The 27512-nt window shown below is 30.3% G+C and overlaps 4 protein-coding genes across 4 annotated transcripts; 2 read left to right on the top strand and 2 right to left on the bottom strand.

Annotated features, from left to right (window-relative positions):
• Nucleotides 1–10919: 10919 nt before the first annotated feature.
• On the bottom strand, nt 10920–13364 carry LOC114182940 (splicing factor 3A subunit 2). Its single transcript, XM_028069753.1, has 6 exons — nt 12999–13364; nt 12839–12915; nt 12665–12730; nt 12511–12585; nt 12337–12411; nt 10920–11725 (listed from the first exon to the last, which is right to left on the bottom strand). Exons 1-6 carry the CDS (start codon nt 13318–13320, stop codon nt 11288–11290), a joined length of 1053 nt encoding a protein of 350 aa, XP_027925554.1. The 5' UTR covers nt 13321–13364; the 3' UTR covers nt 10920–11287.
• Nucleotides 13365–14757: 1393 nt separating this feature from the next.
• On the top strand, nt 14758–16928 carry LOC114186355 (amino acid transporter AVT6E). The gene has a single exon (XM_028074421.1). It carries the CDS (start codon nt 15065–15067, stop codon nt 16514–16516), a length of 1452 nt encoding a protein of 483 aa, XP_027930222.1. The 5' UTR covers nt 14758–15064; the 3' UTR covers nt 16517–16928.
• Nucleotides 16929–22460: 5532 nt separating this feature from the next.
• Nucleotides 22461–23547, top strand: LOC114183069. The gene has a single exon (XM_028069920.1). The coding sequence runs from the start codon at nt 22591–22593 to the stop codon at nt 23194–23196; it is 606 nt and encodes a 201-aa protein (XP_027925721.1). The 5' UTR covers nt 22461–22590; the 3' UTR covers nt 23197–23547.
• A 70-nt stretch (nt 23548–23617) lies between these two features.
• On the bottom strand, nt 23618–26766 carry LOC114183068 (protein NUCLEAR FUSION DEFECTIVE 4). The gene is made up of 3 exons (XM_028069919.1): nt 26194–26766; nt 24642–25540; nt 23618–24141 (listed from the first exon to the last, which is right to left on the bottom strand). Exons 1-3 carry the CDS (start codon nt 26521–26523, stop codon nt 23676–23678), a joined length of 1695 nt encoding a protein of 564 aa, XP_027925720.1. The 5' UTR covers nt 26524–26766; the 3' UTR covers nt 23618–23675.
• Between the last annotated feature and the right edge of the window lie 746 nt (nt 26767–27512).

Here is a 27512-nt window from a genome sequence, read left to right as displayed (position 1 = left end):
TGATAAGTCATCGTGCTTATTGTAACAAGTTATCATAATTCTCGATAAGCTATAAGAGAGCGACACTGACTTATATTTCAAGTTCAGTTGGATGTGGGCCCCACTAAGCCGGCTTAGTTTTGTCTAAATAATCGGCTAGAATCTGGAGCTGACAGCTGTCGTTTCGGCTTGTAGTAAAAGTTGGAGAGGGGTAATAGTTTCCCACATCTACACCTAGAGTTTTATGTCGAATATGAACCGTTCATCAAATTTCCACTGGACAGAGAAGGTCATTTGAGAGATCGTGGGGGTGAGAACAGAGCAAAAATGCTTGGGCGAAGGAGGGAATAAATTCAAGAAAGCCAGTTTTACTGGGTTCAGATCCCCCAAGTAACGACAAAGTTTCTCGGACGAGTCTCAGAAGTGTTTGGGCTCAGTGTTTGGAGAATATTACGGTTTCTGCCATGGAGGGATGGCACTTATTGTATCACGTGATACGGCGATACAGTTCATGATTGCGATACGATATTATGAGATGATACGATATTATGAGATGGAGTAAAGATTCGCAATATGAGAGTTAATAAAGTAAGTGAAGTGAATTAAATGTGTGGTGAGAGCGTGTGTAGGTTATTGTCCCTGTCAGATGTGTACGTTCACCTCTTTCACCGAACCAACCATAAGATAGGTTAATTACTCGTGGTATAATTATTGATTTAATGTTTTAAATTTTTTATTTTGGTTCAATTTATTTTTTTATTATTAGATAGTTCAATCTAGTCTTTTAATTGTTAAGAAGAGTTCAATTTGTTTATTTTCACCGGAGATAATACTGTGTATGTACAAAATACGTGTTAAGCGGTCAAACTTTTTATTTTTTTAACTTTTAATTTTTTTTCTAAATATTTATAAATTATCACATGTCACGTTTGTGTCGTGTCACGACAGTTTTTTATCGTGATATATTACAGTGATAATATTTGTTTTCAATTTAGTCTTCTATTTTGATTTTTTGTTCGATTTAGTATTCATGCTTTTTTAAAATTATCAAATTTTATTCTATCCAATTTGATGCTAAATTAGTAAATAAGTTTAATTATAACTTATATATACATTTTAAAATTATTTGTTTTGAATTTATACACCTAAATATTCAAATTATTTTATTTTTTACAAGTGTGAAAAATTACAAAGATAAAAAATGTAAAAAATATGTTAAAATACTCCATTTGTCCATGTTTTTGTTGAAAAATCTCAAATAGGTCCTAAGATTTCTTTTAGTCTCAATTAGGTCCATATTTTTTAAAATGTGTAAAAAATGGACTGAAATGTAATAAAAATAACAAATATATGGACCAAATTGAGATTCAGACAATGATTTGACACGTGTCACCTTACTAACTTGACATGTGACACAATACTGAGCATGAATGATTTTCAAAAAAAAAAATTAAAAAAAATTAAAAATAAAATTAAAAATAAATTAAAAATCAAAATCAAAATCAAAAAAATGTGAAGTTGACACGTGGCACCTCTTTAACACCGTTAACTCTATTTTAAAACAAAATATAAAATAAACTTAATATTATTAAAATGTTTAATAAAAATATCATTATAAAATTTATATAAAAGTTAAATTTGATCTCAATTTGGAGAGGATGAAATTAAAAATTAAAAAAAAATGGACTGAAATATAATTAAAATAACAAATATATAGACCAAATTGAGATTCAAACAATGACTTGACACGTGTCACCTTATTGACTTGACACGTGACACAATATTAATGTGACACGTGGCATGAATAATTTTCAAAAAAAATTAAAAATTTAAAAAAAATAAAAATGAAAATAAAAAATTCAAAAAAAATGAGAAGCTGACACGTGGCATATCCTTAACACCGTTAACACCATACTAACGGAATGGGCCTAATTGTTACACATTTTTAAAAATATGGACCTAATTGAGACTAAAAAAAATCTTAGGACCTATTTGAGATTTTTCAACAAAAACATGGACCAAGGGAGTATTTTAACCTAAAAAATAAAATAATTTAAGTATGTATGTGGAGTGATTTGATGTATATATTAAAAAAAGTTATTGTAACATGTATATATAATTTGTAATTAAGTTTATTTAATAATTTGATCTCAAATTGACAAAGACGTTATCGAATCATTTAAAAAAATAGGAATACTAAATTTAACCATAAATTTAGATAGAAGACTAAATTGAACACAAATTACCACCGTAACATGTTAAGATTGTAAATGGTCATGTGGCACGACAATAACCTGACACGTGACAGTTTATAATTTTTAGGAAAAAAAAATTAAAAAAATAAATACAAATAAAAATAAAAATTTTAGGACTTACGTGTGTCCTATACAAACAAGGTGTTAATTCTAATTTAACATAAAATACTATATTGAACATTTTTAAATAATCAAGAAGCTAAATTGAACCAACTAATAACAGGGAACCAAATTAAATCAAACAAAAAAAAATAGGAACTAGATAAGTAATTATACCATTACTCTTCATTTTATAGTTACCTTTCTGTTTTTTTAATAAAAATTAAAACTAAGTACTAGCTATAAATAGAAAATATCAAATAACATGATCAAACTATAAATATAAAAATGAAGAGAACACACATTTTTAAATAATTATGAGAATTCGTATTTGAATTTTTTATTTTTATCTCAAGGTTATTGATATTTATATTGACATAAAATCATTAGAATTAATTATCATATTTAAAGTATTAATCATTTTAAGATTTAGAATTCCATTGCCATTTTAATTTTAAAAGACATTTTATTTTTTAAAAATATATTTAAATCATCTATAATTTTGATGTAGTAATGTAAAATTATTAGACTCGCTCAGACAAATACTTAACAATAATACTATTTTTAAAAGGAAAAAAATACATTTGACTCATATTAATAATTATTTTTTAAAATACCGAACGCATTTAATACAGAACTGCCAATAAAATTTAACTATTTTTCTTAATTATAATACACTAATTGATTTTTTGACATTTAATGATTATTAGTACGATTTAAGTTTGTGGTCTAATATTGAGAAATTAACTACTATCTTTGACTCGACAATTAATGTTGCGATTGTGTTTATGAATAGTAATTAATACGTTGTTTTTAGTACACGGGAATTAAGGGAAACAAACAAATGAATCTAGAAACAACGGAATGTGTTTTTAACAGCAACAAATATATATATACATATATATATATATATATATATATATATATATATATATTGTGCTTTCAAATTACTTATTTATGAACAAAATATTAATATTATATATTAATTACCAAGACTAAATTACGAGTTTGAAATTCAATGGAAAATCATATACTTTATCAATTCAGCAATTGCGTATATATTTAACTTATCGTGTTTTCAATAGGCCAAGTTCCTGGTCAAAGCTCAAATCTAGCTGGCAATGTCAACAAATCGAGCTGTTTTTTAAAAAAATTAAAAAAATTACATATTGACACGTAACATTAAATATTATCTAAATAATTAAATCAATAATTATATATTTTCTACCAGTTTTTTTTTTTTTATAATGATAATATTAAAATTATAAAATTATATTTAGTTGTGAGTTCTTTTCAACTGTCCAACTTTTAAAACATTATATTCATACAATATCAAAACCTATTGAAATTTTATAATAATAACCTGAATTAGGAGAATTAATATGATTGATGGGAATCTATTGAAGTGGCGAAAACACAAAAGCATACTAGCAAACAAGTGGCATGCGTTCATATGCTACATGATAATGCAATAAGTTTATCCTAACCAATCATAACATTTTATTCTCATTAGCTGCCACATTCACATATTCCCATGTTCATGAATATGCACGTATACTTGATACTGAGAAAAAAAAGATTAACCTTTTTCTTTATTTGAAAACGTGAGAAAGAAAGACATGGCATGAAAAATGTTATGAATCTAACTATGGTCAAAGTCACGTACTAAATTTGAATTATTTTATTTTTGAAATGTCGGGTAATTTAGTCTCACATATTTATGTAAATTTAATTTTTCAAAAAATTAAATTTAGTCAAATTTATTTAATATTTTAAATGTGTTTCATGATAATATTTAGATTGTTTATGTTATTTAACATATTTTTGCTTTTAACGTTAATTAAAAAATAGAATTAAATATGTTTTTTGTCTCCTGACTTTCATTCAATTTTAGAATTAGTCCATTTTGAAATTTTGGACTAATTTAGTTCTTCATCTTTCGAAATACATGGATTTGGTATTTTTAATCAAAATTTGTTAGATTTATTTGATGTTTCGTACGCATTTCAGGATTGTATTTGAGTTGTTTATATTGTTTGACACATTTTTACTTTAATGTTAAGTCAAATTCTATTATGAAACACGCTTGAAATGTCAAATAAACTTAACAAATTTTGGTTAAAATTACTAAATTCATGTATTTCGAAAGATGAATGAGTAAATTAGTCCAAAATTTTGAAATAGACTAATTCCAAAATTCACTACAAGTTAAGGAAAAAGACATATTTAACCCTAAAAAATATTAAAAAACGTTTTGATTAAAAAAATTAAATTCACGTATTTTTAAAAATAAAAATTTAAATTAATTTTAAATTTCGAAGAAAAACGAATTTTTGTTTTACCGAAAATTAAAGATAAAAGTATATTTAATTAATTTAGTATTTGAAACTTTTGAATCGAAATTGAAATAAACCCGTGTAAATTGAATAAGATTTTATTAATATTATTATATGTGGATAAATGTTTGGAAAAGACGTATAAAAAAGTGTTGGTTGAGAAAAATCTATGGGATGGTCCCTCTTAAATAGTCCACAAGAAGAATGCCGAAAATAATAATGACAGAAGCCATGCTACACATTTTGAATTGCCTCCCTACCAAATAAAGCAACACATAATAAGTGCTTTTATACGTTACGTATTTATTGCCATAGCAAAACTATTTTCGATTTTTTAAATAATAAAAATGAAAGAGAATATGGTGGAAAAGAAAAGGCAAAGATTCCAAGAGAGATTACAAGAGAAGAGTGTGGAAGTGAGGTAGACTCCACAAACCACTAACTAAGGTCAACATTTCTCACCAGCACACACTATACTTTTAACTCAAAAACACACACACCACTTACATTCATTATTAAACAATAAACCAATCAACATACTCTTATAACATCTTTGTCAAAAATTTCAGAAATGTTTTGGAGTTGAACTGAAAATAATTTAAACAATTGAGTGAAATTAAAAATACATGAAATGAATATTTAACTGTAGTTATGTTAGAGTTGTTTATGTTAGGAATTCAAGATGAGAAGTTTGACATTAGATAAAAATAAGTAATGTGTACAATATAAAGTAAAATACTTATAAACTAATTGATATGATGTTTTAGGTTAAAAGGTGATGTTTTAATGTTTTATATAAACTTGTTTATAACTCATTAGTACTAAATTTTTCCAATGTCTCTCCTAAAAATACTCTTATAGTAATAAAAAAAAACAATTAGTATTCAAATATTTTTGGTGTCCTAACATGTGAAAATTCCACAACAACTAAAGTCAAGACTAATTTATAGTATATTGGTGAATGTAAACATTATTTTACAAGTTAGTTTTATAAGATCGAATCAGGTTTAAAATTCACTTTTTAACATGGATGTAAATTTATCTTTTGTTGAGTGTTTGTTTTAGTTACTATCAAATTTTGATCAGACTATCCATTAATGTTTTGTCTCATGCTCGATATGTATATCTCTTGACATGTGAAATGGTGTTGAAAGTCTTACATCGACTAAAAATAAATTTAATTTATAATTTATAATTTATAAGTGTGTAAATACTGATGACAAAAATACCTCCACCTACGAATAAAATTGACAATGGATAGTTAGTATTTACAGCTAGTAAATAATCAATGTTTTAATACCCATTAAATGGGTTAGGTACATATATCCACAAGTGTCAATTATTTACAAAAAATTAAAAATATATTTTATTAGGTTATATTTGAATAAAAATAAAATAAAATATATATTTATTTTAATGTATATTATATTTTATACTTTTTATATTTTTAATTAGATTTTATTTTAAAAATTTATAATTTTATTTTAAATATTTGTGAATATTCACCGTGAAATTTTAGAAATATATATATATATTTTTTGAATAGACACTATTGTTCTGCTACGTGCAAATAGCACTTTATAATATTAATTTACGAAATTAAGTTATGATTAAAATATAACAATTTTTTAAGTAGTCTTATTCATAATAACATCACTTTTTTTTTCTCAAAAATCATTACTGTTTATATATATATATATATTTCTTTTTAGTGACGTAAAAATGAATATTTGAGAAGTAAAAAGAAAGAAGAGAGCCCGTTGAGGAATGACACCGAGAAGGTACAAATTAAAGGAATCGTGCAATATGGCTGAGGTGGGCCCCACACATACTCTCCCTGTCTCAAGCGCTGAAAGAAGGAAAGAACAACAAGAAAGAAACCTCTTCTCTCTTCTCTTCAGTGCCCTAAATAAATACCCTTCGCACTTTCAGCGCGTGTTTCTACTATCTCCTTTTTTTCTTGTAATGAAATTGGTGAAACAAAAAACACCCACTAGATAATTTGGTCATAGAATGTTGACGTCTCACGTCACTAAAAAATATAACCAAATAATTAAGCTCTAATCCTTACTGTTAATTTTATTTTAATTCTCACCTAAATTGAGAATATAATTTATAAAAATTATTTGACTCCTTTGTCAATTTTGTTGATATATGTGATAAGTTATCGAATTATCAATCTTGTCATTATATCATCCATTGATAATGCTAATTTTTTTTTTTTTATGAAACGCGTAGTTCGTAATAACTCACGCGTTTACCTAACCGAATAACTTTCTTATTTGATTAAAAAAATCTAAAATTTGTAACAGAATTATAAATATAAAGACAGAAATGTTTAAAAAAAATAGTATAAATAGTATAAAGATAACGTGAGAAATAAGAGAATATAGAAAATTTCATATTCCTCCTAGCTTTAAATTGTAAATTATATATTTTTAATTAAACAAATTAATCGAATATTTTGATTTTTTTTAAATTTATTATCTAGATAACATACGTGTTATGTTGTTCTTTTAACTTGATAATTTTTCTTTTTACTTTTAATGTAATCCTGATAGTTATTTTTTTTATATGAAACATCCTTTGACGTCCTCTGCAGTACGCACCGACAATTATGAAACATGTTCGATTCCTAATGGCCATTCCAAACCATTTTCTATTAATATTTTATTTTATTTATTACTTTATCTTTCTATAAGATACATACACAAAACCATTTATCTTGAATGGGATTGGAGAGAGCGGTGTTGACCAGTCAACCATATCATACTCCACTCTACAACCATTCTGCTGCCTCCACGTGTCCAACTTTTGCTTAAATATTACTTAAATATAATAGGACAAATTTTATGGGTTAAATATTCCATCTTAAAATTAAAAATTATATTTGTTTTAAAATCAAATTCACGCAAATTTAAAAGACAAGGGATAAAATACAATTTGAAATAAAGAATCAAAGCTGTAATTTATATTTTTATTATTTGTCAAAAATATTGTAATGAATATTAAGTTTTAAACCTTTATTTCCAATGTATGTCAAATTTAAAAAATATAATGGATGAAATATTTATTTTGTTATCATGAAAAAGAGTCGTCCGATGTTATTGTCACCATCTTCAAGTTGAGAAAAAATGGTGATTAAAAAGAGCAACAGATAGATCTTAATAGATCTTATTATATTATATCTATCAATCATTTTCCATATACCTATAAAACTCATTGTAGAATGAAGTCACGATAAATGATTTTGACTAATGAGGAAAATATATAATTTGCTTTTTTTATCACAACCCACACTACTCCATCCTTTCACTAGGTTTCTCCTTTTGCAAAAGCTTTCTACCCAATCTTTAAATATATTTTGCATATTTGGGAAAGAAAAAATTCATCTAAAAATAATGCTATCGAACTCACCAGTGGGTTGTATATAAAGAAATACTTAAAAGTAATTTAAGTTGATGCAAATATTTCTAATGATGTTTAAAATTTAATGTCATTAATGATTAGTGACCGTTATCACTTGACCACAATACTATTTAATTATTCATAATAATAAACATAATAAAAAATATTAAATATATTTTAATTCTTAAATTTGGACACGAATTTAAAATTTATTGTGTTAAATTTTGATAATTTTTGTCTACAAACGTTAAAAAATAATCAATATAATTATTTTAAATTAAAGATCTTAATTTTTTTAGATTTATTAAACAAGATTTCAAATTAATATTTGAGTTAAAACTTGTTAAAATAATATAAACATCTAAAATATCATCCGTGTTTAACATTTTAACAAATTTTAACACATTTAAATTAAATAGCCTATATTTATTATTTTTTAAAATTCGAGAACAGTCTGTATAATTTTAATTTTACGTAAAAGTTTAACCTAGTAATACTAGTGAAGATAAAGAGTGATTTAATTGGGAAAAAAGAAAATTCTTAAAATGATTTATTAAGATAATTATAAGACTTACTTATGTGTTGTATGAAAATGATTTATTTAATAACTAGAGCATGATTTATATGGCGAGATTTATAGATTTGAAGAGGATTCAACATGGTTTGTAATGGAATGAATGAGATATTGACTTGAGTGGTCCTTTGAAATACTTTAATATTAGCATTTGCGTGTTGAAAATAATACCATGTATTGCCAACATGATGGTCCCTATCAATTGGAAATTGACTATAATTATTTGGCTGTATAATAAAAACAAATAGAAAAGAATATAAGTGAATTTACTTAAATTAGGTTCAACACTTATTATTGTTTTACCATGGGTTGGGATGAGTAAACAATTTCAAGAAATTAAATACACAATATTTAAGTTATTTATAATTGAATTTTGTTTATTTTTTAAATAATTTATTAGGATGTTAAAATATCTTAAATTTCACTTTTTTTCTTGGATAATACAATTTAATTTCTATTTTAAGCTAAAGTCAACTCCACCCTTAATAAGAGTTGACTTTGCTTGAACTCTAATTCAAGACAATTTGTTTTAATTTTAGTCTGGACTGAATCGGCTCGATATTCAACCGAACCAGCTAGGTTTGACTTTTGGTCTGGAACAACTCGACTTGACTTTAGTTTATACCTAGTAGGCTTGACCTTTAGTTTATGCCTAATCGGTTTGACCTTTGATTTATACTGAAATGACTCGATCTTCATGTTATGACAAATCAACACAAGCCAATGTGACTCAACCTTCAGTCTGAATGACTTGGGTCGACTTTTGGCTTGGGCCCATTATGCTCGACCATTGGCACATGCCTAGTTGATCAATCTTTTAGCTTTGACCAAAGATCATGTCAAGTCAATCCAAACTCACAGTTGAGTCGACTCACGCTAAACACTGAAATTATTCGCTCCGAGTTGAAGGTTAATATGGATCAACTTTTTAGACTTGTAAACATTTTTCATCCTTACCGATAAGAAATTCTAACTTGTAAAATTTCAATTTCTCGTATTTTTTTAGTAAATTTTAAATTCCATTATTTAAGTTACCTGACGTACCTTCTTAAAATTCTTCAAATTTAAATTCTTTTTAATTTTTTTTATCGAAGTAAGTCATTTTAGTAAAAAAAATTTTAAAAAAATTCATCCAAATACAACATTAACGTATTTGCACAACGAAAGGCAAAATGGGTGAAGATGAGGAAGATATCTGGTAATTGGACATAATCGAGTGCAACATGACCATAGATTAATACCAAAACTGAAACTCAAAATCCATGAGCATGTGACACAAGTTTCACATCCTTCACACTTGCGGATAAGGTACAATTAGCACCATTCCATTCGCGCATACAAAAACAACCTCATTCATTTCCGCGTCAGCTTTTACAAAAGGTGAAAATTGTTACACAATTCTCACATGAACTCCCCAAAGTTTTTAACAATATTTTGCGTTTATAATTTCTCGAGAGGTTCAAGACAACATAGGCTGAGATAATAAAAATGGTATAAAAATTTATTTTCAATAATCTCACTTGTTTGATTTTATCCTATCCTAACACATTTGTTTGCTTAATATGCTAAATGGATAGTAATCCACAACTTTTAACACTTAAATTTTCTGATTTAAACCTCAACAATCATCATCACATTAATAATAAATCCACAATTTTGAACATTTAAATTTTCTGATTTAAAACTCAAAAATCATCATCACATTAATAATATTTCTCTCCTCACTATAATCTCAAAATGGTATCACAGAAGCATGACTTTTGAAGCATGATGTGTGATTTTGCCGTGTTTTCTCTCCAGCTTTATTTCGAATAAATTTACATTCCGTATTTTGAGAGATCAATGTTAAATTAAGAAAAAATACGTGTTTTCAATTGTTAATTAAAACCGTCTACGTCAACACAGCTTATATTTCAAAATTTGTATGTTCACGTACTCATGCACTTATGAAATAACTTGGCGATCTCCAGCTAAAGAGAAGATAACCTATAAGTTCATGATTGGTTTTAAAAATTGCTTTTCACTTTCATCTATTGCTTTTATAAATAATTACAAAAAATCACATTATTTTATTTCGTATTCTAATATAAGTTGTTAAAACAAATAGTTCTCCCAATAGTATAGACACAAGCTTTTAATTTATAAGCAAATTAATAACAAGTTTAAGTTCTAAGTTCATACTTCCAGGAATGAAACCTATTCAGTAAAAACTAAACACCCTCACCAATGTCCCCTCTCCAGCTACAAGAAAAAACATGCATCCCAAAATGAGCACATCACCAAAACGCAAAAACAATAAAACACTACATAAAAAAAGACACGATCAAGCCTTTAATCCTAAATTACCTGCAACAAACAAAAAATTTTCAACCATATCAAGCGATTGAAACCTAATCCTGTGGACAAGGTCAATACTCGAAAGCCATCAATACTAAATACCAAAATCTTGATACATCAACATCTTAATTTGTAATATGAAAATGACACAATGAAGAGTGTACAGGTAATTTGGTGTATTGCTTACGAAACACAGCCTCAGCATGCCCACGTTTCAAGTCCTTAACGGACGGGCCATTCACAGTTGTTTAACACTTCAATCAAATGATGCTCGCTGATCTAACCTAAAGCTCAAGGACCTACTGTCCCATGTTAGGGGGTGGCGGAGGAAGACGGACACCCTGATTTTGCATTGGTTGGGCAGGAAAACCTTGTGGAGGAGGCATTGATGGAGGTCTAGTACCCATGTTGAAACCCGATGTCCCACTTCCAATAGGGGGTGGGGGTGGGACAGATGGCATTCCACTAGAAGGTGCAGCTCTAGGACCGTTAGCTGCTGCCATAGGAGGAGGAGGTGGCATGGTTCCCGGCATTGGAGGTGGAGGAGCTCTAGGAGGATTTGCCATAGGTGCACCAGGAGGTAGCCCTTGTGGGGGAGGTGGAGGTGGGGGTAGTGGAGCTTGAGGTGGCGGAGGCAAAGGCCTTGGTGGAACACCCGATGTTGCTGTGCCATTGGCTGCAGATGGAGGCTGCGGTTTGTTTGCCTCCGGTGGCTTGGTTTTAAAATACAATTGCAACTACAGACAAGTATCAATTGAGGTCATCAGTGGCAGATGGGGAAAATTTAAAATCAATAAAGCACACAGCGTAAAGAAAAAACATCAAGAAACGAAATCAAGAAAGAACAAAGGAAATTCCCAACCTAGTTCTACCGCTGCTGAATGCTTGAATAATTGTATTGATAGTTTACAAGGGCAAAGAATTAAAATAAAATGATTCTCTTGAATCAGCCTTGTGTTTGGATGTCTAGGGGCAAAGTAAAGGTTTACGCTGATTAATTTAACATTAAAAACAGGTTTTAATCAAAAAGTTTTTAAAAAGAGCAGCTGAAAACTTTTTTTTTTTTTATTTCTTCAGAGCAAACTTTTATCAAACAAGCTGCAAGCCAATCCAAACGTAAAATTAAAAGTACACTCTTCTCACGGCCTGTACAAGTCTACAACTACACATCTTGCATGGAGTTTTACTGTCCCTTTCTTGTAAAATTAAAAGCTACCTTAAGTTCATCTTTAGTTAAATTTTTAAAATAAGTTTTTTCTTTGATTTTTGCCTGGATCACAACATACACAAGGCATTGCTTAGATCAAGATTACCATCACAGACAGACAAGAGTAGCACATGAACTAACCGTGAACATCTTTGAGTCCGGATCCCAGTGCGAGAAAAACTTTGGAGTGGACTTATCGATCTCCGTGCTGGGCACCTGAAAATGTAGCTTAATGAGCACAAAGCAATTTTCTACAACAACAAAAGAAAAAAACACACAGCCAAAATCAAATATACAACAAAAATACGAAAGTACCTTGAATGCAATTATTTCATACGGTTCAGCTGCAAACAGAAGGTACTGATATCTTTTATCAAAGGGTTGCACCCTCTGCAAGAGAAAAAACGGAAATATTAAATTATTGACAACAATTTGAGAGAAAGCATTGAACAAAATCACCAGAATTGACCTGTTCGTAGGAGGACATAAACCGGTGTCTCGGCTTGGCAAGGTCTTCGATCTCGGGATATTCAATCTGCGTCATCAAATAATTAAAAACACACACAATATTGTTAATTTATCAGACAATGTTCAAAAAAAAAAAAAACAGAGCGAATTATGCATAAATATAAAAAAAAAGAACCTGGAACAGGAGAGATCTTTGCTTGGTCTCAGGATCATACTGCTTGGTCACACGGTACCCAGGGCGTCCAATCTTAACTGCAAAAAAGGCACACGAAATGTTTGTTGAATTTAGCGAACGACGAAAAGGGGTAAAAGAGGGAAAAAGAGAGAAGAGGCACCTGTTTTGCGAAGGGTGACTTTGCGCTTGTGGGGTTGGGGCTGGGCGGGTGCGTCCTTGGCCTCGCGAGCAGCACGTTTGGCCAAGTTGGTCTGGTGGCGCTTGCCCTGAGTGTGGGCCAGGTAGTTGCCCTCGTTGTTGTGGAGAGTGAGACACAGTTTGCACTCGTAGCTACCGAGGTGGTTCCGCATGAAATACGGGTCCTTCGCTAGGTCTATCGTCTCCAGAGCCAGTCGCCGGAGACGCTCTCGCCGGTCGATGGCTTCGTTCTGCGCCGACGCGGCGCCTCCGCTCCCGGGCTTCGATCCCCATTCTCGATCCATCTCCAACACCACTTACCAATGATAATTACCGCCACACATGCTTTTGGGGATCATTGTTATTCTGTTCCCTCCCTTTTGGGCTTTTGGGCTCTTGGGCCATTCTTTCACGCCTAGCCCATTCTTCATTTCAGTTTTCTTACTCCTTAACTGGTTGTATTTTTATTTACTACACTCAGGTCTGTATCATTTTTTATTTTTACGTGTTTGTCACGATTTGATTTTAAATAGCTAAAAGCTAAAAAGTTATTACAATAAAAAAGCTATATATATATATATATATTATGAATATACTAACCAATTAAAGTTTTATTTATTTCAATTAACTAAATCAAGTATAGAATTTTTATATTGAGAAAAATTAAGTAACGTTATCAAATATAAAACAAGTGACATCAATGTTGTTGTTATTTTTTATTTTAAAGGAACTAATACTAACTAGATATGAACAAATTAACGAATGTATGAATCCGTATATTATTTATTTGTGTATAAATTAAAAATAGTATTATAAGAAAGGTTCGTTGGTATTTTTATATAAAAATTAAACACTAAAATTAAGTTTATAATATATTATTTTAGCACTCCAAAAATTATTCGTAAAGATGTACCAATGGATATAAAAATGGTAGTTAAAAAAACAGATAAAATTAATTGCATTAAATCAATATTTGAAATAGTTAATACATAATAAATAAATGGTATACCAAAGCACGTAACTTTACGTTGATTTAAAACACTAAACATATTTGTTTCAGATAAATTTATAATGTACGAGCCTTGTACTTCATATACAAAAGCTTTGGATTTGGGGAAAAAATCTGAATTTGTCGTCAGTTAAATATACTATTTGGAATTGGTCAAAGTTCTGAATCTGTCAAGTGTTTTGAAAAATTCTGTAAAATATTTATATATTATACGAATATTTGAATAAACGTAAAATTAAGTTAATCAGAAAGTATGAACTAAAAACGTTTAGTTTAGATTATCGATTTCAAGGAATAGTTTAATTAGTAATATTACGCGTATAAAAGAATAAAATTATCTATAACAATATATAAAGGGGATTCCCCTTTTTGTGTCCACTTTTTAAAATACCGATTTTACCCTTTAAATATAACAATTTATTAAATTTTTTAAAATTGACCGTTACTTTTACAAAAATTTTATAAAATCAGATGTCTTTGCTTCTTCTTTATTTATTAATGGTTATTCTTTTATCTGTTCTGATATATTTCACTTTATTTTTAATAAATATAATTTTAATATATATATATATATATATATTAACTTAATAACATTATCATATTATCACCTACTAATATAATATCACGTATATTTAAAAAATATATACACACATGCGCGATAGGGCCTGTGTTACGCCAGTAGAAGTAAAGAGATTAGTGTAGTGGAGCATAAATAAAGAAGAAGAAAAAAACTTAGGAATTAAGTAAAAAGAAAAGTGAAGAAGTGGTGGCGGAAAGAAAAGAGGTTTTGTTTTGGAAGCAAAAAATAGCCGCACCTTCAGTTTTGGCATGTTATTCGGTAGAAGGTGGTGGCGGAGAATTGGAGGGAATATCCATTGACCCAGAGATCTAGCTTCAATCATCCTGCAAAACCAAAACAAAAAATCCTTTGGCTTCGATCTGTGAGTTTTTTTGGTTTTCTTTTTCTCTATCGTCAGATCTGCAGAGTCTTCTTCCAACGACGCCATTATTATTCCTTGTCATCTCCCAAGTGCCGAATCATGTCTAACAGAAACGAATATTCTTCATTACCCATTAGCTCCTATGTAGAATTGCAGCGTCAGAACGAGTCATCAAAATCCTTGCGCATTCCTTCTTTTGACGAAACCGAGGTGTATTTGGGATCCAAGATCGAAGACAGCGAGGACGACGAATACATGGAACCGGACATCGATAATTACCCCCTTGTTATGGTGGGGTCCAATAAAGGGTCTGGGATACCAGGGGCTGTTTTCAATTTAACAACAACAGTTATTGGGGCAGGGATCATGGCTCTCCCTGCCACTATGAAAGTTCTAGGATTGGTTTTGGGGATTATTTTGATAATTCTTATGGGGATTTTGTCTGAAATTAGCGTGGAATTGTTGGTGAGGTTTTCTGTTTTGTGTAATGCATCGTCTTATGGGGAGGTTGTTCAGCACGCAATGGGAAAGCCTGTGAGGATTCTGTCTGAAATCTGCATTATTGTGAACAATGCCGGTGTTTTGGTGGTTTATTTGATAATCATGGGGGATGTTATGTCTGGTTCCTCTCACCATATGGGGGTTTTTGATCAGTTAATGGGGAATGGGGCGTGGGATCAAAGGAAGATCGTGGTTTTAGTTGTCATGGTGGTTTTCCTTGCTCCCCTTTGTTCACTTGACAAGATTGATTCATTGAGCTTGACCTCTGCTGCATCCGTGGCTCTTGCTGTTTTGTTTGTGGTTGTTGCTTTTACAGTTGCTTTCATCAAGCTCGTGGAAGGAAAAATCGATTCTCCCAGAATGGCTCCTGATCTAAGCTCCAAAACTGCAATTTTGGATTTTCTTGTTGCGATACCCATCATGACCAATGCATTTGTTTGCCAGTTTAATGTGCAGCCTATATATAATGAGCTTGAACAACGGTCTCCTCAGAAGATGAACACGGTTGGGAGGTACACCACAGTTTTGTGCATCATAGTTTATGCTTCCACTTCCATATCCGGTTACCTGCTCTTTGGGAAAGACACAGAGGCTGATGTGCTGACTAATTTTGATAAGGATCTTGGAATTCGGTATAGCTCTGTCTTGAACTATGTTGTCCGGATTGGCTACATTCTTCATTTGATACTTGTTTTCCCTGTTATTCATTTCTCACTGCGCCAAACAGTGGATGCATTATTGTTTGAAGGATCACCTCCTCTTTCAGAAAGCAAGAAGAGATCTTTGGGTTTGACTGCGGTTCTGTTGGTCCTCATATATATTGGGTCTACTATGATTCCAAACATCTGGACAGCTTTTAAGTTCACTGGGGCAACCACTGCTGTTTCATTGGGTTTTATATTTCCTTCTCTTATTTCATTGAGACTGAGACATCTGGGTGATCTAAGCAACGGGGAATGGGTTTTATCATGGCTGATGTTGGTGTTAGCCGTGACTGTTAGCATAGTAGGAGTTGTTAGCAATGTCTATAGCCTTGAGAGTAACTCTTAGCGACACAATTTGGTTTCTTCTTTACAGGAATCATGTGGTGATTTAAAGTAGACAGCATTTTGTTCATTGGCTCTTCTGCAATGTGATTCAGACAGCAGAAGATGGGGTGCAGGATTGTTTTTGTAATGTGGGAAAAAGGATTTTTGCCCCGGCTATGATATATATAGGGTATGAGATGCACATAAACCTTCGAAATGTCCTCCAATTTTGAGGACTGATGGCCAATTGGTTCAGGACGAGAGGACTGTGGCTGATCAGTTTGCCGCAGTATGTATACAGTTCTGATCTTTATGGCAGTATTATCTTCTTCTTTCTTCTTTTTTTTTCATTCATTTTACACAAGGTTGATGTTGTAACATTTTGTAGTAGATTCTGCAATTGCTTATCTGACACATTCCACGTTTTATTTTCATTTTCTGCTAGACAATTTCTGTTTTAGTTGCTTCACGTGTAGGCTTGTTATAAAATGGTTCTGGGAATCAAGTAAAGAACCTTGCACACACCACACCATAAATGAGACACACATTGCAACTCCTCATTGCATAATAATCATGCACAAGAGTAACATTATGTCTGTATCACATTCAAAGTAGAATGCAGATAACTTGTTAAACAAAAGCCTGAATTTGAGCATAAATTTGCTCTCAAATGAAGTTGTCGTTGCTTTTTTTGGCATGAAAATATTGCTGCAGCATTTTTGTTTTCTTGGAGACTGAACCATCTATCTCAGCAAACACAGATTGATCCTTATCTGATCCATAAAAGGTAGCTTCGGCCTAATAAATTCCATTTTAGTATCTATTGTGTTATAAACAATGGCGGACCTTGGTTGGCCAAAAGGAAGCCATGGCTCTCCAAGCTTTTAATTATATATATATATATATAATTTATATTATTTTTATTAAGTTATATATATTTTTATTGTTTAAAAAATAAAATAAAAATTAATTTGATGGATTAATAACTGGATTAAAGAGATTAAGGTTTTATATCTGGTTATAAGATTTATCCACAAAAAGTCATAAAAAGGTATGAAATAAAAGAAAGATAGATTAGGAAAAATAAATTAGAGAACAAAGATGACAAATATGCATACTCACACAATCACATCAATAAGTATCTTAATATGATATATTTATATTAGATTTATGATTTTTTCATTATGATATTTCTCCAAAATTAAGTTTTTCCAAATTAGTATGAACCCTAACTATGATTTTAGGAATTTTTTGTAAGAAATTGACATGAACCCTAATTATATTTTCTCAAATTAGTATAACCCAACATTATAAAATGTTGATATTTTGTATTTTCAACTGCATATAATAAATTAGTTGAATACTCTTGAATTGAAATAAAAATTAGAATACCCATTTATGTGAATTCAAAAAATTAAGAAAATTAAAAATTGAAAAATTTGAATTGTATGATTTAAATAAAGAAAATAATTTTTTTAATTAAAAAAATTATATATAAAATATCTAATTTACACCCTACATATTTTTTCAAGTTTCGCAACTGGTTATAAATATTATACTGTGTTAATTTTATACATAAACACGAGTGATGACTTTATTTTCAGATGAATAAAGTACAGTCTCATAGTAAAACTGATATCACTTTAGTCCAAAAACAAGATATCAACATTTTAATCGACCAAGAGTGTATTTAATAACGTCAGTAAGCTGATTAACTTATTTAACTAATTCATAAAAATACTTGATAGATGATTACTTCACCCACATAAATATATTTGATAATATGTTTAAAGTAAATGTAACTGTTTTTTAATTAATGGTTGCATTATTTTTCTTATTTGTTTGGGAACTTTTTAATAAAAAAGAAAAATCAACGAGAAACGTAACTTAAAATAAGAAATAAAAAAATCAAACTTTTTAAAAATAAAAGATTTGATTAATACTTGTTACGCAAATGTTAAAATAAGAATAAAAAGTTATGAAAATTTATTTATTTAAAATTATAATAATTATATTTTTTAAAAGCCCAAATTTCAATTGTATAATTGTGTTTTTTATTATTATTTTACATTTATCAACTAGTCTACAAAAATATTAATTAATTTAACAAACTTCATAATGTTATTATTAAATTTTACTTCTAAATTGGGATTTATTACTTTAATCTATTTTCCTGAGACACAAGAAGTAAGTAACTTATGAGTTCGGATTGGAAGAGTGATGAAAACAATAAGTGGAATAATTCACGTATTTTTCAAACGAGTGGTGATGATACGTTGATATCTTTAAAGATAAAATAATATCCATATTATAATCTAAAATAATAATATTTTTGATTAAATATATTATTTTCTATTTAAAATTTTAATATATATATATATATATATATAATATATATATATATATATATATATATATATATATATATTTATATATATATATATATATATATTATTTATAGGATTTCTTTTTTTGTGTCCACTTTTCAAAATACCGATTTTACCCTTTAAATATAATAATTTATTATCTTTTTAAAAATTGACCATTATTTTTACAAATTTTTTATAAAATCATATGTCTTTGCTTCTTTTTTTCTTTATTTATCAATGGTTATTTTTTTATCTGTTCTAATATATTTCACTTTATTTAAATAAATGTTAACTTAATAACATTATAATATTATCACCTACTAATATAATATCATACATATTTAAAAAATGCATACACACATGCCTATTCTATGTTACGCTAGTATTAATGAAAAGGATTCTCATATTAATGTATTTTTCTTTTAAAGAATATTAAAGTATTATTTTTCTTTTTCAATCCGTCTAAAATGGGATAAGTTTATTTTCGTTTGTAAGATCATGTATATGCACTACCATTTTCCTTTCCCTTAAAAGTTAAAAGGTTAATTGTAAATAGGTGGAATCTACTACACATAGTAAATATTCAACCAAATTATACAAATACTTTGTCTTTTATGTTTCATTTAATTTCATCCCTTATTATTTTTAAACATACATTTTTCTTTAAAATGTCTTAACTTAAACTTTCATAAGGGTATTCAACAATAATATATAATTTTCACTCGTTAAAAAGTAGTTTATTACCGATTAAAGTTTTTATATTGGACAAAGAAGTAAGATTTTGAAAAGAAAAAACTTGTGATTAATGTTCAAATATCGATGACACATGTAATGCAATAAGATAAAGATATTGAGCAGAAGTTGTGATTGGTTGGTGTACGAATTTCGATAGCACATCGAGTCTTCTCTTTTTAAGTGCAGTAACATGTAACATGCTGTGCATCTTCATACCATTAATGTTGTGACAGTGAGCATCACTTCTTAACCATGTTTTCAAAGACGAGTTCTCAGTTCTGACACTGCATAACTCACATGGTCCACATTTTACACCCATCAATACATCACTCTAAGGTCATGGTTTCATCATACAAAACTAAATTTAGATAGAATAAACAAGACAAAGTAGTAGATCTAGATTTCACTTCTGTTAGGTTCTTACGATTTTAATCTAAAATATAATAACATATTGAATTTGTTGAGATTTTACTTCTTGGTACGCGTCAAATTTACCGAATGAAATGTTAGATCAATTATATAAGATATTAATATTATTTTTAATTTAAAATTTTAAGATAATAAATTTATAAATTTTTATTTTTATATAGTATTTTAATTTTTTATTTTTAATTGATATAGAACATAGATTCACACTTGAATTCCTAACTTTCTCAAGTTTTTAATGTTATTTCTATGGCTTTTCATAAAATTTATGTTTGCACCTAAAATTAGTTAGATTGATTATTAAATTTGAGTGATATATAGTTATGTTTAATCCCCTGTGAGATCTAAAACTTCATTAATTTATACCTTTGCATTTAATTCCTGCACTGTTTTCGCTGTTGTCTGCATCACAACCTCCAAATTCAACGAATTTTTATATGACAAATAAATACTTATTATGATTTTTTATGTTGCGATCTAACTGTATATTACTATAATAATAAGCTTGTTCACTCTTATAATAATTATTTCAAATATTATGTTTATGATAATTTTGTATTGATGGAGAGTGCACAGCATAAAAACTCATTTTTTTTAATAAATAAGAAAATAATAAAAGTCTAACTAAAAATGAGCTAAATTTATACCAATAGAGACCTAAAAATTAGTAGTGTAATTGAGGGTATCATCATTTTTACTTGGATTTAATTTTATTATTATTATTATTATTATTATATAATATTACTCACATGGGAATAGTGATGCAATCGTTTATTTGTGCTCGTGAACCTGAAATTGCATGGATCCAAAATATAATCAATAGAAGCATGTTCTCTTCGTAAAGGCAAAATAAAAGACAACACAACCATTGGATAGTGTCTGAATCATGTATATGGAAAACAAAACAAATTCCATCAACTTTTAAAATATTATTTGATTGAACAATAGTAAAAGAACCATAAATAATTTTTTTAAGAGACCTCAACTCTAATCTGTCGGTTACATCGAATGTTATATTTTTATAAAACAAAACCATTTTAAATTCTATAACCATTATGATTAATTACAATAAAGGTCATTAAGAGCTTCTGTTCATGGGAGAAAGAAAGAAAAAAAGAAAAAAAATAAAAAATAATTTTTCATTATAATTGTTCAGGCACGATAAGAAGAAATGAAGCTACATGACTATGATAAGCGTAGATGTAAAATCAAAGTCAATACAACTTACAAGTCAATTTGGACATGGATAAGTATTTTCCCGAGTTTTTTTGTCTTTATATTTTAAGTGTTTCAAGAAAAAAAAAACTAGGCTAGGAAGAAAAAGTTAATATATATTATTTTAAATACTTTTTTAATAAAAGTACGTCAATTAATTCAAACTATTTTTTAAAAATAATTTACGCATCTTTCAAGTGCGAAGAATCTTGTAGAAAAAACATGATTTTTTTTAAAGGATCTTATAAATAAAAATAAATGGAGTATTAATTTTGGGCGTAGCACTTGGGACAAGGTTCATATGAATACAGAAATGATTACTTTCTTTTTCATAGTTGAAAAGTCACCTCAGACTTTTGATCAATTTGTCTGTTCTTTCTTTTTAAAAAATATAAATAAAAAATGGTGTGCTAAAAAACAAAAACTCTTCTTCACCCCTTGAACCCGGTGTTGATTGAGTGAGATCAATAGTCTTTAATCCAACTCAAATCTACAAAACGCATAGTTTGAAACCTCTTATTCCCAACTTTGCTACGAACAGAGTACACCAAAACGAGTTGTGGGTCGTTAATTGGTCGTGGACATCGTCGAAGCCATGATTGTCGGCATAGGTTGTCCACATGAAAACCCTTTGGTCTCACCATTCAAAGTGTGATGAGTGATGACGCTTTCGCCTTATTCAAGGGGAAACAGTGAACATGGCTTACATGCCCCACATGCCCACATACTATTACCGTCTCAACATTCAACACCAAAGTTTCTATTAGTTTATAAAAAAAAAAATTGCATCAACTTATACTATAAATTTGTTAAAATCATTTTGTAAAATAAAATTTATGTCTACTTATATTATATAAATTTGTTTTATTTTTAGTTGATGTAGAATTTCCAACACACGAATGAATCTAAATCTCACATCGATTAGAAATAAGAAAATAGAGTATTATATAAGAATAAAAATCTATAAACTCATTATCTTAATATTTTGAATTGAGAGTGATATCAATGTCTTATATGGTTGAACTTAAGTTGTATTGATATTTGTTCTCTCCGATACAACCTCTTCCTCTGAAAACCTAACAAATAGATATAAAATTCAAACTCATGATCTGATACCACAAATGAACTTTAAACTCTAAACTCCAAATAACTAACTTGTAAAGATTATTAACATGACAATAGTAATTTTTTTTCCTATTAGCACATTCCAACTCAAAACTCAAACCGGTAACGGGTGGGTTTACCATCTTTGGCTTCTACTGTATGTATAAAAACGAAGGTGGATGGAAGGGATGCATATTATACAGAAGCGTGGTCCACGAGTTCTTTGAACTGAGAAGCAAAGAGAGAGATGGATTGGTTCTCGTGGCTTTCGAAAACTGGGCTTGAGCCATCTCTGGTGTACGAGTATGGCCTCACTTTCGCTCACAACGAGCTTGAAGAAGATGACATGTTTTACTTCAACCACGAGTTTCTCCAAAGCATGGGAATCTCCATAGCAAAGCACAGGCTAGAGATCCTCAAGCACGCCAGAAAAGAGAAGGGAAAGAGCCCACGCGCGGTGGCAAAGCTCGTGGTGGCAATCAAGAGGACGAAGAAGAACTTGGCTGACTATGTGAGGACGCTGATGCACAGAGAAGAATCATCATCAGCGCTTGTGGTGGTGCCACCACCAAGGTCTAGGAATGGTTTAGGGACACGGTGGAAGATTGCAACGATGAAGAGGAGCAAAAAGTTGGTGGTGGCCAAGCAAGAGCCACTCTTTCTAACAAATGGAAGCCCCACTGTGGTTCCGGCTCATCCTGTTCTTGAGGGTTTTTCTAGTCCTGTGGTGTATCATTTCCAGAAGGATAAGATGGACGGTGATGGTGATGATGATGATGGAGATGGGTACTGGTCTGCTGCTGTTGAAGAGATCAAGTGGGATACCATGTTTCAGGATCTAAAGCCTAATTGAAGTTTTCTCTTTTCTTTAGAGAGTTGAATTGAAGGTTCTTTACCTGAGAGATTTTAGTGTTTTGCTTCTTTCAGATCAGGGTAAGTTTTGCACCCTTGTCTGTTCTATAGTGTTCAGCTACTTTCTTTTTCTTGTACTGTTATATATGTTCATTTCCTTTAGATTTGGTAGGGGAAAAGATGCATCAGTTTGAGTCACCATGAGCAGAGAAATATTGAGGTAGATATTTAGCTAGGTTTGTTATACAGCAAGAAGTATATAATTTGTACTCTGAATCATAAGCAGTTAGGCACTGTATTACTCTAATGGTGAGATCAAATTCAAGACTTCTATATCTAATTTCTTTGGTAATTTCTCTGTGTTATCTTTTTCCAATATCAATCACAAAAACGGTGGGCTCATAAATTTTCAAGAACAACACATCAAAGTCATAAATATGCTTTGGATACTTATTTTACCAGATAATTTTGTGTACATCTTCAGTGGCTTGAAGTCTGAGATAGACGAAATGAACCTCCAGCATACAACATTTTATATACTGGTCGCATTCTAATTGTTAAAATCATACTCAAGATGGAACCAAGTCCACAGACACCAGCCAAAACCAGAAAAGTGAACCTGAAGCAATCTGCACCATAGCAGGTGGAGTTTCCTTGCTTTGCAGCTTCTGTATCGTACACGTTTCCCGCAAGAAAAACAGAGAAAATAAGGGCACCAATTGGATTGCCTAGCATCATGAAGCTACTAATAACACCAAAGTGTTTCAGACCAAAAATCTCAGACACAGTTGGAGCCATTATAGAACATTGAACCCCGTAGCAGATACCAAGTAGAGCAGTTGCAGCATATAGAGTGCCGTTCAGAGCAGAAGCATAAAATAAAAATGCTACGATCATGATTATTTGTGAACATGTCATCCAAAATGTTCGAGGTAGTGCGATCAACCTGTCATGTTAATAACCTCATGAGTATAATCTCAAAGCCCCGAACCAAGTAAAAGACAGTCACAAGTTCAAAAATTTCACAACAAAATTCATATTCTGCTAACGTGATAACAAATTCACGATTCATTTCATAAGGAAGAAAATATTGAGGGGCAAGTCCTTACACAACTAGAAAACTACTTCTAATCGATGGAGACGGTTGGAAATAATCCAAATGTTAGTCTAAAACCATCATTTGCATAAAATTGATAAGGTTACCTATAAATCTAATACTTTTGAATTAAAAGTGATGTCAAGTTCTCGTATGAATTGGACTCATCACATTTATATAATCTCTTCTTAATGAATACTCAGAAATAGATCTATCAGTAGTATCAGAGCATGTGACTGGCTTAAACTACACAAGATCATTATACACTTGAGGAAAAATATACCATACGAAAGAAACTCACTTTTAAGGAGGAGATCGTCGAGAATAATCCAAATGAATAAGAAGACTACCTGACAAAGTATTCAGAAACAACACCAGCTCCAAGGCGGCCAATAAATATGCAGAAGCTGAAGACTGACAGTAATATGGTTGTATCTTCTACACCCAATGCAACTCCAATTTGAGCCAAATTATTAAGAACTGTTACTCCTGAGCCAGCCCCAAGAAAATAAGCAAACCAGCAAAGCCAGAAGTCTGCTTTGATGAAAGCTTCACGGAACTTGAAATCATCTCCCCTCTTAGGTCTCCTTTTCTGAACCACTGCTCCCTGTCCTTCTGCAATGAGCATCTCAACATCCGAGACATCACCACTTTCACGAAAACTTTCAAGAATTGCAGCTGACGAAGATGGTGTGAGCAATGGACTTGTCTGCGTTGAAATGTCACTCTCCGAAGCCAAATTATCTGAAGAACCAACCAGTGAAACGTTGCACTTGGAATTAGCAGGATATAGTGTCATTTTTATAGGAATTGCAAGGGGAGCTATCAGAAGTAAAACCATTATGGCAACCAAGATGAAGGTTACAGCATCATTTATAGAAACCACGTCACTCACAATTGTGGTGATAACAAGATAGGAGGCGAGTAAAACACTTGCAACTTGGACAAAAACAAAATGCACATGCACTGAAGAGTCTTCCCCAGAAGGAGTGCAAGGCCGAATGAAGAACATCATAACTAAACATACAGCAGGAAGTCCAACTGTTAGGAGCAAGAGCAATTTAGAAGCAGACCCTTTGAGCACCAAGCTATATATTAAGGTGTATACTTCAGCACTAATCCCTCCATAACCATTGAGAATGCCAGAGATGGTGCCTCTGCTGAGAGGAAAGTTTCTCATGTTGGTGACAAACACTGCTGTTCCAAACCATGCACTGCTGTTAGCGGCAACACATAGGGCAAGGCATATCTGTCAAGTCATCTTATAATCTGGATTTGGACTTAACTCAATCCTAAAAACCCTCACAAAGAGAAACAAACTTATTGCCTCGCTTATATACACCATTTTGATCATATAATTATTGAGAATGAAGTCTCCATCTTCAAGAATGTATCAGAACAAGTGTTAACAATTAACAGATACTATGGCTAGTTACATGATCAAAATAATGTATTTAAGAGAGGGGAAGTTATCAGTGTACGAGTCAAGTCCAAACCCAAATTGTAAGAAGTCACAGAAAAAAAGAGATCAGAAAGTAATATGGACAAATATGTAGGTTTTCTTACTACGACAAATTTGCTGAGATATTACAAATATGGACAAATAAAAAACATAGTACTGATCATGTAAACTCATGCTGATTTTTTAAAAAGTCCAACATATTAACCTTGAAATGTTATAAGGACTTCACTGTTTCAGAAATTAATACTAAAACAGATGATTTCACTTCTTTCATAAATTTACTAAGAAGTCAAAAAAGTCATGTCGAATCTCACAACTTCTGAATACTTCATGAGTTCACTTCACTAACATATTTTTGACTTGTCAAGTTTTGTAATATTTGGACAAATTTAAAAAAAAGAAATAACAATATCTGTGTGTGGAATGGAATGAGGAGCTACCAGGATATAGGGGAGTTGAGAAACAGTTTGTGTAACAGTAAGGAAGATAAGGCCATAACCAAAAAAACAAAGTAGAGAACCAAGGAGAAGGAGAGTCCAAGGAGGGAAGTTGTTGGAGGCAATGCCTGGAAGCAGAGCCATGCTTTCACCAACATCATTGGCCACTCCCAGAATAGTAATCTGTTGCTGGTTCAGAGACAAAACAGATTTGAGGGCAAAAGAATAGAGAGGAAAGTTGAATGGATTTCCAACTGCTATTTGAATCCACACTGCAGCTGCAAGACCCACCCATGGAGGTCTGCTTCCACCTTTCACAACCAGCTTCACCATTTTTCTAGATATGATTATCACAACACTAAGTGTTGGCTAGGATTATATAAAGGTTCGAACTTGGAAGATGAAACTTGCAGGAATTTTTGTTTGGTTCCGACCCACCACCTTCTTTTCTGTGATTCCCATCAATGAAATCACGAAAGGTGAGAATTTAATTACTATCATAAAAAAGTTTGTATCTTTCATCACCTTCTCGTGAATCACCCTTTTACCCGTCAGTGAAACCAAACTGTCCAAACCTAATTGTCTCAATGGACTCACACACACACACACACATATATATATATATATATATATATATATATATGTTCTAACTTTGCTCTTCTCTTAGCAGTTAAGGTTTAAAGTTTAAGAAGATGCAAGAGAACCATTTTAAGGAGTAATTTTAGTTATTAGATAAGTTTTTTTTTTTTTGTGTTTCTAAAGAAAAAAATTAAAAGATAAAATGATTGATGTAAAATGCTTGTAAAAGTTTATATTAAATTTAAATACAATAATTTCACTGTCATTTAAAAAGAAATTCACAGCCCTAAGTAAATATTAGTTCTATAGATATAAGTTTGCAAACTAAAATTTACTCATAACATTTAATATGAGAATGATCATAAATAGAGTACTGAAATACTCATCTCACCCTACTACACCCTACAACCCGTGTTCATATAAATATAATAATTGAATTAAACTTTTCTTAATAAGTAGTTTCAATTGAATCAAATAATCTATTTCGTACATAGCTTCATGAAATATGTAAAGTTCTTGCACGTGATATTTTGATGTTTATGTGTAAATATGACGTAGTTTAAAATTAACTAAAATTTAGAATATATACATGCTAAGAGGTAAAGTTCAAGGAGGTTAATAATAATAATAATAATCTATAATAATATATAAAAAAAAATTGTCAATTTTTTTTTTCAATTTTATTTTTAATTATTATTTTAAAAATTAATTATTTTATAATTAGTATATTTTTACTTTTTTTA

This window comes from Vigna unguiculata, chromosome 5, assembly GCF_004118075.2.
Source record: "Vigna unguiculata cultivar IT97K-499-35 chromosome 5, ASM411807v1, whole genome shotgun sequence".
Lineage (NCBI taxonomy): Eukaryota > Viridiplantae > Streptophyta > Magnoliopsida > Fabales > Fabaceae > Vigna > Vigna unguiculata.
This window is presented reverse-complemented; position numbering and strand designations above follow the sequence as displayed.

Excerpts from the sequence above, each read along its gene's own strand:
- LOC114186355 (XM_028074421.1), top strand. The coding sequence starts at position 15,065 with ATGTCTAACAGAAACGAATATTCTTCATTACCCATTAGCTCCTATGTA.
- LOC114182940 (XM_028069753.1), bottom strand. The coding sequence starts at position 13,320 with ATGGATCGAGAATGGGGATCGAAGCCCGGGAGCGGAGGCGCCGCGTCG. Across the intron at positions 12,586-12,664 it reads TTATGTCCTCCTACGAACAG|AGGGTGCAACCCTTTGATAA; the intron begins GTCAATTCTGGT and ends TTTCTCTTGCAG. Across the intron at positions 11,726-12,336 it reads CGGACTCAAAGATGTTCACG|TTGCAATTGTATTTTAAAAC; the intron begins GTTAGTTCATGT and ends ACTTGTCTGTAG.
- LOC114183068 (XM_028069919.1), bottom strand. The coding sequence starts at position 26,523 with ATGGTGAAGCTGGTTGTGAAAGGTGGAAGCAGACCTCCATGGGTGGGT. Across the intron at positions 25,541-26,193 it reads CTCAACTCCCCTATATCCTG|ATATGCCTTGCCCTATGTGT; the intron begins GTAGCTCCTCAT and ends ATGACTTGACAG. Across the intron at positions 24,142-24,641 it reads GTTTCTGAATACTTTGTCAG|GTTGATCGCACTACCTCGAA; the intron begins GTAGTCTTCTTA and ends TTAACATGACAG.
- LOC114183069 (XM_028069920.1), top strand. The coding sequence starts at position 22,591 with ATGGATTGGTTCTCGTGGCTTTCGAAAACTGGGCTTGAGCCATCTCTG.